Source organism: Acomys russatus, chromosome 19 (genome assembly GCF_903995435.1).
Source record: "Acomys russatus chromosome 19, mAcoRus1.1, whole genome shotgun sequence".
NCBI lineage: Eukaryota > Metazoa > Chordata > Mammalia > Rodentia > Muridae > Acomys > Acomys russatus.
This window is the reverse complement of record NC_067155.1, coordinates 17,813,608-17,827,604: the sequence shown is the minus strand read 5'-3', so window position 1 is coordinate 17,827,604 and position 13,997 is coordinate 17,813,608. Positions and strand designations below refer to the sequence as shown.

The 13,997-nt window shown below is 52.6% G+C and overlaps 2 protein-coding genes across 2 annotated transcripts in view; both read left to right on the top strand.

Moving 5' to 3' along the window:
• Supt5h (SPT5 homolog, DSIF elongation factor subunit) overlaps nucleotides 1-857 on the top strand; it is a 29,878-nt gene extending 29,021 nt beyond the window's left edge. Inside the window, exon 29 of the mRNA XM_051162782.1 lies at nucleotides 468-857. Within this exon, the coding sequence (XP_051018739.1) occupies nucleotides 468-710 (243 nt within the window). The 3' untranslated portion in view covers nucleotides 711-857. The remainder of the gene's footprint in view (nucleotides 1-467) is intronic.
• Nucleotides 858-4,883: 4,026 nt separating this feature from the next.
• Nucleotides 4,884-12,918, top strand: Timm50 (translocase of inner mitochondrial membrane 50). The gene is made up of 11 exons (XM_051162725.1): nucleotides 4,884-5,006; nucleotides 5,960-6,110; nucleotides 6,803-6,834; nucleotides 7,036-7,057; nucleotides 9,947-10,005; nucleotides 10,090-10,209; nucleotides 10,477-10,581; nucleotides 10,662-10,760; nucleotides 11,312-11,468; nucleotides 11,813-11,919; nucleotides 12,667-12,918. The coding sequence occupies exons 1-11, from the start codon at nucleotides 4,896-4,898 to the stop codon at nucleotides 12,766-12,768; spliced, it is 1,065 nt and encodes a 354-aa protein (XP_051018682.1). The 5' UTR covers nucleotides 4,884-4,895; the 3' UTR covers nucleotides 12,769-12,918.
• Nucleotides 12,919-13,997: the final 1,079 nt, after the last annotated feature.

The following is a 13,997-nucleotide window of genomic DNA, read 5'->3' as shown; positions in this document are numbered from 1 at the left end:
ACTACTAGCCTGGAACTGGATGCACAAACCAGCCAGGCATGGTGCCTTTAATTCCAGCACTTGAGAGGCAGAGGCAGAGGCAGGCAAATATCTGAGTTCAAGGCCAGCCTGGCTATACAGAGAAACTCTGTGGAAAAAACAAACAAACAAAAACAGGAAAAACAAAACAAAAGAGGAAGCAAGCAAACCACAGATATATAGGTGAGGCAGACTAGCCTGGACTCCACAGAGGTCCTCTTGGGTCTGCCGGGTCCCTGAGTGCTGTGATTAAGGTATATTAAGGTATGGGCCACAGTGTCTGGCTCTCTTTTGACCTGACTGAGCTGCATTTTAGTGGGTCCCTCAACCTCCTTAAATGCTTACCCTGATGCCACACCACAGGCCCCGCCCAGCCTGTGGAGGCTGGAGCGTGGGCTCCAGACTGCGGTGAGCGCACAGGCTGAGCAGCAGGCTCTCTGTCCCTGCAGGGCGGCATGTGCTCCGTGTACCTGAAGGACAGCGAGAAGGTGGTCAGCATCTCCAGTGAGCACCTGGAGCCCATCACCCCCACCAAGAACAACAAGGTCAAGGTGATTCTGGGCGAGGACCGAGAGGCCACCGGGGTCCTGCTGAGCATCGATGGCGAGGACGGCATCATCCGAATGGACCTTGAAGACCAGCAGATCAAGATCCTGAACCTCCGCTTCCTGGGGAAGCTGCTGGAGGCCTGAAGCGCACGTGTGCAGCCAGGCCCAACACTTGACTGCGTTTCCTCTTCCTCCCTCCCTGACTGTCTAGGTACCAGCGTAGTTTGAGGAAGGTCCCCGCCTTCTCACTGTCCCAGCTGCCCTTGTGCTCAGGGCGCTGAATAAAGAGAAGCGGGACGGAAGTGTGTGTGTGAAGGGTTGTCTTGTTTTTGGGGCAAATAACTGGGTTCTAAGTAAGTCTGCCCATCTAGAAAGTAATGTTTTGGGTTCTTCAAAGGCTGTTGAAGACAGGAGGAAGATGATTACCACTGGGCTTTGTGGCTCAGGCCTGTCATCCAAGCTGCTTAGCTGACTTGGGGAGGAGGATCAAAAATTCATGGCCAAGCCAGCCATGGTCGCACACACTTTTATTCCCAGCACTCGGGAGGCAGAGGCAGGCGGATCCTTTTGAGTTCGAGGCCAGCCTGGTCTACAAAGTGAGTCCAGGACAGCCAAGGCTACACAGAGAGACCCTGTCTGGAAAAATGGGGGGGAAAAAAGTCCATGGCCTATCCGGGCAATGGTCCCATTAAAGACAACAGGCTGGCCCCCTGGTGCAGTGCTTCTCAACCTATGGGTCGTGACCGCCCTTGTGGGGGGAGATGGAAGGACTCCTTTATAGGGATCACATTGGATGTCCTGCATACTGCGTTACAGTTCATAACAGCAAAAACTGCAGTTAGCAGGTAGCAACAAAAATAGTTTCATGGTTGGGATCTCCACAACATGAGGAGCTGCCGTAGGAGGGCACAAGTAGTGCACGCCTTTAATCCCAGCACTCGGGAGGCAGAGGCAGGCGGATTGCTGTGAGTTCGAGGCCAGCCTGGTCTACAGAGTGAGTCCAGGACAGCCAAGGCTACACAGAGAAACCTTGTCTTGGGAGTGGGGCTGGGGGTGAGGAGAATGGAGTTAGGACGTAACCCTGCTTGTGGTCAGCCCTGTGAAATACAAGGGAGCAAGTAGATGTAGGGGTCTAGATCTAGAGAGACTCTGGCTGCACGGAGTCCGTGGCTGGTGAGAGTCAAGACAGGGCACCCAGACCCAGCGGGATAGCTTAGATGGTAAACGTTCGGCCACCAAGCACCTCTGGCCTCCAAGTGCATGCGGGAGTATCCTCTCCCTAAGGAAATCCGTGACATTTAAAAAGGTATGACACCTGGTCAGGAGCTGATCCCAGGAAGTCCCTCAAGAACAGCCAGAGGTTTAAAGGAAGAGCTGAAAAGGTGGCTGGGATTTGAACTCAGGATTTCTGGAAGAGCAGTCGATGCTATTAACCTCTAAGCCATCTCTCCTGCCCCAGATACGAGATTTAAATTCAGCCTGGCGTGGTGGTGCATGCTTGTAATCTCAGCACTGAGGTGGGTCTCTGTGAGTTCGAGGACAGCTAAGGCTACACAGAGAAACCCTGTCTCGAAAAATAACAAAACAAACAAAAAGAAATGGAAATTGTCTAGAGTTTTGTGATTTTCTTAAAACAGTTTGCCATATGACTGATAAAGTACGCCTTGGGGCTAAGTGAAAAAGCAAGTCAGTGTCCCCAAGGACTCTTCTGTTGTTGTTGTTGTTGTTTGAGACAGGGTCTCTCTGTGTAGCCTTGGCTGTCCTGGACTCACTTTGTAGACCAGGCTGGCCTCGAACTCACAGCGATCCACCTGCCTCTGCCTCTGCCTCCCGGACTCTTAATCCCTCCTGTGCTGTATTCACGATGGCAGCCTTCTGAGTGGAGTCTAAGCCAGCGCTCTGCCGTTGAGCTGTCTCCAGCCCTGCAGTCTGATCTTGAACGGTGAGAGCGGTGACCTCAGGATTGCTTCTAGGGGCAAGAACGAGCTGCCCCCCGCTAAGAGATTGGGATTCTGTACCCTGCTTCTCATATTTGATAAGCCCAAACGGAAGCGTCCTGTAAGACACCTCACGTATTACAGACCCGCCATCAGTCAGGGTACAGCGGTACATGCCTCTAAAGTCAGCGCTGGGGGCTGGAAGCAGGAGGTTCGCGAGTTCAGGATCAGCCTGGGCTGCATGAAAAGCCTGTCTTGGGGCTGGAGAGGTGGCTCAGAGGTTAAGAGCACCGTCTGCTCTTCCGAAGGTCCTGAGTTCAATTCCCAGCAACCACATGGTGGCTCTCAACCACCTGTAATGAGATTTGTTGTCTTCTTGTGGTGGGCAGAATACTATATAAATAATAAATAAATCTTAAAAAAGAAAGAAAGAAAGAAAAGCCTGTCTCAGTAAAACAACCGGTGAAATTGCTCTGTGCTGCCAAACTTTTCAACTTGAGTTCAGTTCCTCTGAACTCCTGTAACTGACCCCTGCAAGCTGTCCTCCCCTCTGACCACTCCAACCAGGCAGGGGGCATACACCTTTAATCCCATCGCTAGGGGAGTTGCAGACAGGTGGATCTTTATGAGTTCTGGCCAGCCTAGTCTACATTGTCTACAGGCCGGCCAACACTACAATAGACCCTGTCTCAAATAAAACTATTTTTAGAAGTTAAGATACATCGGGGGCTGGAGAGATGGCTCAGTCAGCAGTTAAGAGCACCATCTGCTCTCCCAAAGGTCCTGAGTTTAATTCCTAGCACTCACACAGTGGCTCACAGCCATCTATAATGGGATCTTAATGCCCTCTTCTGGTGTGCAGGGGTACAGGAAGACAGAACAGATTTTATACAGATAAAATAAATCTAAAAGAAAAATTAAATACAGCATGAAGGGGCTGGAGAGATGGTTTAGAGGGTAAGAGCACTGGCTGCTCTTCCAAAGGTCCTGAGTTCAATTCCCAGCAACCACATGGTGGCTCACAGCCATCTACAGTGAGATCTGGCGCCCTCTTCTGGCCTGCAGGTGTACATGCAGATGGAACACTACTTAATAAATAAATCTTAAAAAAAAAACCATCATGAAGATCTATGTTCTCTCCACCCAGTTACAGTAATACAAGACCAACACGACTTAGCAGATCAAGGCAACGTTTTGACCTTTTAAAAAAAGACTTCTTTATTTCTATGTATACAGTGCTCTGCCTGCATGTACACCTGTAGGCCAGAAGAGGGCGCCAGATCTCACTATAGATGGCTGTGAGCCACCATGTGGTTGCTGGGAATTGAACTCAGGACCTCTGGAAGAGCAGCCAGTGCCCTTAACCGCTGAGCCATCTGCTGCAGAGGCCCTGTTTTGGCCTTTTTTGACCACTAGCTCAAATGCTTTTCCTCCAAATCAACTGTAAGGGAGTCAGCCTAGTTCAAATGACTCAAGTTTGAGTTCCTGGACGCACAGGGCAGAAAAAGAAAACCAACTTTTGAAAGCTGTTTTTTGAGCTGTGTGCAGTGGCGCACACCTGTAATCCCAGCACTCAGGAGGCAGAGGCAGGTGGATCTCCGTGAGTTTGAAGCCAGCCTGGTCTACAAAGCGAGTCCAGGACAGCCAGGGACACACAGAGAGACCCTGTCTAAGAAAAAGGAAAAAAAAAGAAAAGAAAAGAAAAGTTGTCTTCTGACCTCCACGCCCTGTGGCACGAGGGTGCACACACTCAAACCCACATATGTAATTTAGCAGCACCGCAACCTATTTCATTCCACTCCAAAAAACAACCACGTCTCTGAATTCTGTGTACCTTTCCTTTGTCCGACGTCGTATTTTAACTTTCTTAGTACTTTGGTATTTTAAAGTTTAAATGTTAAAAATCTTCGGAAGCAACTTGGGGAACACTCATGGTGGCTTCCCTTACCCCAAATTCACTGCTTTCTTAATCACTCTCGAGCCTAAACCAGTCACTCCTAGAGAACTCACCGTGGAAGGGGTTAAAAAAGAAAAAAGAGAGAGAGATCTGAGGACGCGAGAGAATACCAGTTCGACCTCCCCGTCCGAGTGAAAGAAAAACAAAAAACAACCGAGGCCCGCCAAGGTCAAGCTCTGACACTGAGAGGCGAACACCAACTTCCGCGCGAAGCCGGTCGTGGTGCCAGATGTTTGGAATCCACGGTAGCTGCTCTCGGGGGACAACCTGAAGGTCTGCTAAAAGAGCAACGCCAAGGCACTCCGCCCACGCCCTTTTTGTCCCTCTCGGGTTCCCGTCCACAAGCACCCACCCGAGCGCTCTCATTGGTCGCGGCCCTCGCCTGGGCGGGAGGGGGCGACCGGGGTGGGCGTGGCCGCGTGACGTCAGCGCAAGATGGCGGCCTCGGCGGCGCTGTTCTCGCGCTTGCGGAGCGGGCTCCGGGTAGGCGCGCGTGGACTGTGCACGCGGCTGGCGCCGCCACCTGCCCCCCGCACTCCAGAGCAGGTGAGCCGCACCGGGGTCCGCACCCCGTTTCGGGGGATCCCTTCCTAAAGTTTTGGGCGTATGGTCGCAGCCCGGCGAGCCCGCAGTCCCGCACTTCACGGAGCTGGAAGGGACGGAGCCGGCGTTTTGGGGGGTTGTTCCCATGCCTCCTGTGTGCACCGCAGTTGGCGCGCCCCGAGGCTGGGTTATGGAGGTCCCTAGTGCATCCTCTGGACCCCACGTCTCAGCCACGTGGGAGCCGGGAGAGGTCACCTGCCCTGGTGTCAGGGACTGTTCAGGTGAACCTCGCCGTGGGAGGGGCCCGGGACACCAGGGTCCCAGGCTGGCCCTGGGGACATTTCGTTAGCATCGGCGGGGGTGAGCGGGAGAGACAGGAAGGAGCCAGCTTTGCCTTCCGTCTCGACCTACGTTCTGACCTCTTAAGTCGCATCCCTTTCCTTTCACTAGTTCCCTGAGTCCCCCAGACAAAGGGGTTGCATCTCTTTGCCCCTGGCTTCCTTCCCTTCCAGACCCCTCCATCTTGGGCCCTGGGTGTCCGAATGCCTTCACTGTTTGACCTGTCCCTTGTGTGCCCTGTGTCCCGTTAGTTTTGGCATCCCCGTGTTCACACACACGCACACACACACACACACACACACACACACAGAGACACAGACACACACGTTCCTGCCCTGCTCTTCCTGGCCTCAGACCCTGCAGTCCCGTTTCCAGGATCTTGGGCAATCCGGCCTTTCAGCTCTTTGAACCTCTGTGATTCTCTATAGACAGTTTTAGTCCTGACCCTCTAAGGGGACCAACCTCTCAGCTTACTCCTCCGGGGACACAACTTTATGGCGCTCGGTGGATGTCCACCCCCTAGCTTGATCTTGAGTCTACTTGGACCAACTTAGAGGTCAGAGTATCATGTTGTTTTTCCTCTTAGCTGATGTGTCTCCTCCTTCCCCTCCGCTCAGGTTGCCGACATCGCCAGCCGTGGAGGCTCAAAGGCCCAAGGGCCACAGCATCAGCCCGGCTCAGAGGGTCCCAGCTATGCCAAAAAAGTTGCACTCTGGCTTGCTGGTTTGCTTGGGGCTGGTGGGACCGTCAGCATCGTCTATATTTTTGGTGAGAGACATAACCCTGGCTTGTTGCCCCCCCCCCCCCCCCCGCCTCCCCCATTTTTACTGTGAAACTTCCTCCTCCTTTCTCATACTCTTAGTTCCTGGCTCCTCCCTCAATGGGGCTGTCAAGTAGAATACTCACCTTGGGGCGCTGGAGAGATGGCTCAGCGATGAAGAGCACTGGCTGCTCTTCCAGAGGTCCTGAGTTCAATTCCCAGCAACCACATGGTGGCTCACAGCCATCTATAGTGAGATCTGGCGCCCTCTTCTGGCCTGCAGGTGCACATGCAGGCAGGACACTGTATACATAATAATAAATAAATAATCTTAAAAAAATATCCTCACCTTGAAGTCCAACAAGTCCCCTCCTACCCCTTGTACTTAAAGTTCTGTCTTCTGGTTGGTCCCTGTACTGACTTGAGGACCTAAGGGACCGTTGGGAAGAATAGAGCTAGCCCAGTACCTGAAGCTGTGTCTTCCCTCAGTAGCAGAAGTCTGACCTTCCCGTGGTGTGTCCTTCTCAGCCTCAGCCCACTTGGGATCCCAGCCCCCAACCTCTTCCTCCCCTAATCTGGGAGTCGTGCCTCTAGCGATGTTTCCTTGGAGTGGGGAGTCCAAGCCCCTCAATTCTCCACTTTCCAGACGCCCAGGAGACGAGGCTTTGATTTCCCTCATTTGTCTCTGTCTCCCTTGCAGGAAACAACCCTGTGGATGAAAATGGTACCAAGGTGAGGGGGGATGAGACGCAGAGATGCTAGGGGTCTGTTCTGCTGGGTTGCTTGGGGCTCCTTTCAAGTCTGGTGTGAGCCTCTCCTGCCCTTCCTGGGACCTTTGCCTACTTAGGTTGGAGCTCCCTGAGTGGATGTGCTGGGGTCCTAATGTCCGCCCTCCCCCCCCCCCATTTTAAATCTTTGCCTTTTCTCTCCCAGATTCCGGATGAATTCGACAATGGTGAGTGGTTAAACAGAGTTGGGTCCCCGTCTCTGTTCCCATCTCTGCTGTTTTGTTTTGTTTGTTTATAGAGTGCTGCTGCCCTACCCTGTACCCCAACCCCCCTCCTTTCATGGAGGTGCAACAGTTTGATGGCTTTGGGGAGGGACATAACAAAAGCCCCAGCTCCCTTTCCTGGCCCCTCAGCAGTGGAGCAGATGGTCAGGGACAGATGGGGGCAGGGAGCTCGGCTGTCCGTCCCAGACACAAGGCTTCCTGTGCCTTAGATCTTAGCATCTGCAGCCCCTTGCCCCACCCTTTTACGACATCCTCTTTTTTTTTTTTTAATCCCTTAGTCCCTACTCCAGCCCGTGTCTCATTTCCTAAACAATGTCTGCCATTGTCCCCCTTCTCCACACACACCCAAATTCACGGGAGTTTGGCAAGGAATTTGTTTGTTTGTTTGTTTGTTTGAGATAGGGTTTCTCTGTGTAGCCTTGGCTGTCCTTGGCTCTGAACGCTCCCGCTTGTCTCTGCCTCCCTAGTGCTGGGATTAAAGGCGTGCACCATCATGACTGGCGATAATGGGGTAGTTGTGGGTCTTCCTAAATTTTATTTTAATTTATTCAGCTTACATATCGATTGTTATCAGTAGTTGTGGCCTTACCTGAAGGTGGTGGTTCTAAAAAGGCCCCTGCCTCTGTGTGCGTGCGTGTGTATTGTGTGTACACGCACACTCATAGACAGCAAATACAAACCCTGATTGTTGCACTTGTTACACCAGACAGGTGGACAGGCCTGTTCTTTCACAGATGTTAAGCCCACTATTTTATTTTATTTATTTTCTTTTCTATTTGTTTTTGTTTTAGTATTGTTTTTTCGAGACAGGGTCTCTCTGTGTAGCCTTGGCTGTCCTAGACTCGCTTTGTAAATCAGGCTGGCCTCGAACTCACAGTGATCCACCTGCCTCTTCCTCCTGAGTGCTGGGATTAAAGGCGTGCGCCACCGTGCCTGGCTCTTTATTTGTTTTTGAGACAGTCTCTCTATGTAGCTCTGGCTGTTCTGGAGCTCACTGTGTAGACCAGGCTGGCTTCAGACTCACAGAAATCTACTTGCCTCTCTTCCCACAAACTGGGTTTAAAGGCCTGTGCCACCATGCCTGCTCCACACTGGTTTAAACAGATTACTAAAATTGGCAGGTAGACATGGGAGGGTAAAGTATGTTTGCTAGTTTAAATTGGCTTCAACATTGCAACTTTAAGAAGCAGGCTCATAGATAGAGCTAGATTAAAAATGACACCTTTAGGGCTGGGCGTGGTGGCGGATTGTTGTGAGTTCAAGGCCAGCCTGGTCTACAAAGTCAGTCCAAGACAGCCAAGGCTTCACAGTGAAACCTTGTTTTGAAAAACCAAAACAAAACACAGACTACACATTTAAGTATTTTTATTGAATTTTATATGTTCATTTAGCCAAGAGTTTAACCCTTGGCTGTTAAAGTATCTTTTAGTCTCTTGATCACTGTCACCGTCTGCTAACTGAGGCCTGGTCCTGGAAGCTTGTAGTCTCCACACAATCTAATATGGGCCTAGAATTTTTTTCAGGCTCTGAGACTTACTGTTAAATAAGCTCACCTTTTCTAGTTGTTTCTGAACTCTGGCTGGCTGGTTAAACTCAGTTGTCTGGTTCAAAACTCCTCTCCAAGTTGACTAACTCAAATTGGCTTCTCTTCGTTTCTGACCGAGTTGCTCTGCTTGGCCTCCCACTAACTCTCGCGGTCTCTGCTAGTCTTCTGGCTCCTTCTCACTCTGGCTCGGTTCTCTCTTCAGTCTGCGTCAAACTCTCCCTGTAAAACTGAACTGCCATGAATTCAACTCCCTGACTCAACTGTCTGAACCGTGCTGACTAGAACTCAGACATCTGCCTGCCTCTGTCTCCTGAGTGCTGAGATTAAAGGTGTGGACCACCACACCCTGACCAAAGCTACACACCCACCCCTCACAGAGAGCCACCTGCCTCTGCCTCCCTGACTGCTTAAGCTTTTCTTTACCTGAACCTTGGCTTATACCAGGCTGCCCTTGAACTCAGATCTGTTTGCCTCTGTCTCCTGGGATTAAAGTGTCTGTATTCCCGCTGGATCACACAGGCCTAGAAGGTCTTTGGATGTGATCTGTTGCTAGAGCAGCCATGTTCTGAATTAACATCCCTCTACACTTGGCTCTTTTAACACTGATGGTTTTTTATTAGGGCAGCGATGCTGCATTCAGAGGCCTGATGCTGGGCAAGGGCTCTGCCACTCATATGCATCCCCAGCATTGTTCTGGTTCTGTTGTTTATTTTTCTCAGGCAGCGTTTCTCTATGTAGCCTTGGCTGTCCTGGAACTCAGTCTGTAGACCAGGCTGGCCTTAAACTCACATTGATCTGCCTGCCTCTGCTTCCCTGAGAGCGAGTCTAGGACAACCAAAAGCTACACAGAGGCAGGGTGGTCCTGGTGCACGCCTTTAATCCCAGCACTCAGGAGGCAGAGTCAGGCTGTGAGTTCAAGGCCAGCCTGGTCTACAGTGAGAGTCCAGGACAGCCAGGGCTACACAGAGAAACCCTGTCTCAAAAAACCAAACCAAACAAACAAGAAAAAACAAAACAAACCCCCAATAAAATAGCTAGGCTGTGGTAGTGCATTCCTTTAATCCCAGGATTGATCCCTGAGTTCAAGGCCAGCCTGGTCTACAGAGTGAGTTTCAGGACAGCCAAAGCTGCACAGAGAAACCCTGTCTTGAAAACCAAAAACCCTGGGGGTTTTCCTCGCTTTTCCTTAAGCGATCTGTTTGTTCTGCAGGACGGTACAAGTGAGCTGCCCTGTCGGGAGGCAGAGCAGAGGCTTACTATGTAACCCCTTGTGCCTGGTGTTCTAGATCCAATTCTGGTTCAGCAGCTGCGCCGGACGTACAAATATTTCAAAGATTACAGACAGGTGAGTGGGGGACTGGGCTCGGTCCCTCCCCGCGGCCTGGTGCTCTGGCCTGCTTCTGAGTGAGCGGCTCATCGTCTCCTGCAGATGATCATCGAGCCCACCAGCCCCTGCCTTCTCCCAGACCCTCTGCGGGAGCCCTACTACCAGCCACCGTATACCCTGGTCCTGGAGCTCACCGGGGTCCTTCTGCATCCGGAGTGGTCGGTGTGTCCTGCGGAAGGCAGTGTGTTGGGGTCCCCTGGGGAGGCTCGGGAGGGGGCGGTCAGCCTCACTGTGCCGTCTGCTCTGCTGCCGCCTTTGGTGCTTATGTTAGGTTGTCAAGCACGAGTTTGCCTTGCCTCTGAGTAGATGTGCCACATGGTTCTGAACCCCCAGGAGCAGACAGAAGCCTGCTTCTGGAGACCTCAGGCTGGGTCTTGACCTTTGGCCTTTTCTGGTCTAAACGCTCCCGTGTCCTCACTGCCTCTGCAGCTGGCCACCGGCTGGAGGTTTAAGAAGCGTCCAGGCATCGAGACCCTGTTCCAGCAGCTTGCCCCTCTGTATGAAATAGTCATCTTCACGTCAGAAACTGGCATGGTGAGGCTGTGAGCCCAAGTGACCCGGGTGAGTAGCTACAGCGGCCGGGAGCCAGCCTCACCTTCCCTTCATCCTTGCAGACTGCGTTCCCACTCATTGATAGCGTGGACCCCCACGGCTTCATCTCTTACCGTCTGTTCCGGGATGCCACCAGATACATGGAGGGACACCATGTGAAGGTGCCGTGTAGGGAATCACGGTGGGCCTCTGGGATAGAGTGGGGTGCTTCTACTGCTGAGAGAGAGGGCCCTGCTCCTTCTGACGTCAGTGCTTGGGCGAGGGGTGGCGGCCTAGGCTTTGGTTCTGGAGCTGTGCTTGGGACTGCCATAGAACCTGTTCCTCTGGCCAGCCGTGCATCCGACCATGTTGGCCAGCCGTGCGTCTAGACATGTTGGCTAGGCCCCTTTTAACCATGTGTTTGTCAGATTCTCCCTTGTGGCTTGGTGACCGAGGGGTTTGGGCCATTGTACGCTAGAACTCAGGCTTTGACAAGGGCCGGTCTATGATCCCTGGCTTGTAGCGTGCCACAGCCTTGGGGTAGGACAGAGCCCGTGTTCTCTCCAGAGACCCCTGGCTTAGGTGGCCATGTGACCAGCTCTCCAGTTTCCCAGACGCTTAAGGTCACCCTCCATACTCTGTATTTGGGAGACTCTGCAAGCCACGACAACCCCAGTGTGTGATGCTGTGTCTATGTGTCCCCTCTGACCTGACCCATGACACCCACTTCCAGGACATTTCCTGTCTGAATCGGGACCCAGCCCGAGTAGTAGTCGTGGACTGCAAGAAGGAAGCTTTCCGCCTCCAGCCCTACAACGGTGTCGCCCTGCGGCCCTGGGACGGCAGCTCAGATGACCGAGTCTTGTTGGACCTGTCTGCCTTCCTCAAGAGTGAGACTGACCCCTAGTGTCTGATCCAGAGCCCTTGACCCTGAAGGCAATGGCAGACACTTGATTCTGGCTTGTCATTAGTGTAAAACAGTAATCAGGGTGCAAGAGACCTATGAGTATCCTGGAGTCTTCCGGAGCTTTCTGGAATACCCGGGCAGTTCTTTTAGGGCTCTTTGGGCATGTTTGGAGAGCCTGCCAGAGCCTGAGGCAGCGCTGACAGCATTCCAGGGTGTGCTGCCCCTGGCCCATGCCGAGGCCTGACTGACTGACCAGCCCCCCTTCCTGCTGCCCCTGGCCCATGCCGAGGCCTGACTGACCAGCCCCCCTCCCTGTTGCGCCGACAGCCATCGCCCTGAACCAAGTGGAGGACGTGCGCACAGTGCTGGAGCACTACGCCCTGGAGGATGACCCGCTGGAAGCATTCAAGCAGCGGCAGAGCCGCCTTGAGCAGGTGAGGCTCCTGATGGTGGGTGCCCTGAGCAGCTGCCTCTGTGTCCTGCATCTGTGTCGTCTTGGCTTTGGCCTGTGGTGGGGGGTTCTGCACAGCCTGCCTTGCAGAGCTGTTGTGGTGATTCTGTAGCAGGGGGGATATAGTCAGCACTGATTGAGATGAGTTTTCCGTGGCCTTGGCTGGTTCTGGGACCTTTCGTGGTGGGCTCTAGGCTTAGAGCTGGTCTGCAGGGATCTGTGGACACTTGGCTTCAGTGTCCACAGTCATACACCTGCAGGCCAGAAGAGGGCGCCAGATCCCATTATAGATAGTTGTGAGCCGCCATGTAATTGCTGGGAATTGAACAGTGCTCTTAACCGCTGGGCCATCTCTCCTGCCCTGGATTTCATTTTGAGACAGTATCTCATACAGTTCAGGCTGGTCTTAACCTCTGGCCTCCTGCCTCGGTCTTCTGAAGTCTGGGTTTGCAGGTGCCGCGTCACAGTGCCTGACTGTATAGGCTGTGGCCTGTGCCTCTTTAATTGTTCCTGACTATGCTAGGGGTACAAGAGTGTCTTTTGGATTCTAGTCCTGCACCCCTGGGCTCAGAGTTGCTCTTGTCAGGGTGCAGATCTTGCCATGTGGACTGGTGTTCTGTACTGAGTCTAAAGGCAGGCAGGCTGCTGTGTGTGTGGATGTGGACCCCAAGGCAGGCAGGCAGGCAGCTGTGTGGATGCCGATCTCTGTCTTTCTGTTGCCCAACCCCAGGAGGAGCAGCAGCGCCTGGCCGAGCTCTCCAAGTCCAACAAGCAGAGCCTCTTCTTTGGGTCACTCACCAGCCGCCTGTGGCCTCGCTCCAAGCAGCCCTGACTGCTGGGCCTCCTCAGACTCGGTGCCTGGGCCTCCTCGGGCCCCAGCCCTCACGGAGCGAGGTTTGGACAGCCGTGTGTCCAATAAAGCGCATCCTAGATGCCACAATGCCTGTGTCCAGAGAGTCCAGACGGGGCGTTGGGGTGAGGGCCGGGACTCGGGTCGTCAGCACAGCGACTGTGCGCCACTGCTAGGCACAGTGAGTGCCTTGTGGGATTGGGGCTCCTGCCAGCCTGAGACTCTGTAAACCTGGGTTTCAATGCACATGTACTGTATGAGCTGCAAAGAAAAGCCCCCCCCCCTTCTCTTTCTCCTCTGGCTCTGGATTCCTTGTGTGCTATGGAAATAAAGGCAAGTGTGGCGTCTCGGGAGCTGTCTCTAGGGCTGCTCAGCCTAGCTGCTGCGTGTGGCTCCCTGGGAAGGCGGTTCTGGGACTGTTTGATCATCCACATTTCATAGAAGCCAGAAGTCAGGATACTTTTTCTTTTGTAGACAAGGTCTCACTGTGTAGACCAGGCTAGCCTTGATCTCAGAGATCTGCCTGCCTCTGCCTTTCAAGTGCTGGGACTAAGGTCTTCGTCACTATGCCCCCACGATTTAGTCATCTTTGGGAGACTAGTTCTTATTCTGTAGCTCAGGCTAGCCTGGAATTCCTATTCTGTAGCTCAGGCTAGCCTGGAATTCCTAGGCTGAAGCAGTCATCCTTATCCTGAGTAGCTAGGACTGGAGGCATAGGCCACTGCTCTCTGCTAGAGAACAAGATTTAAAAACAACCAACCCACTGGATTTCTCTAGATGGTGGTTGTATCATTATTATTATTATTATTATTATTATTATTATTATTATTGTTATTGTTATTACTACTACTACTATCTTTGTGACACTAGGGATGTGCTAAGCAGCGCTCTGCCAGGGAATCCTATCCTGATCTGGATCTATCTATCCCTGTCTTTTTTATTTTATTTATTTATTTATTTATCTATTTTTTTCGAGACAGGGTTTCTCTGTGTAGCCTTGGCTGTCCTGGACTCGCTTTGTAGACCAGGCTGGCCTCGAACTCACAGTGATCCACCTGCCTCTGCCTCCCGAGTGCTGGGATTAAAGGCGTGCGCCACCACGCCCACCTTCTGTCTTTTTTAAAGTAACGTGTGTGTGAGTGTGTGTGCGCGTGCGCGCCCGTGTGTGCAAGTGTGTATGTGTGCATATGCACATGCGTGTGTGTGTGTGT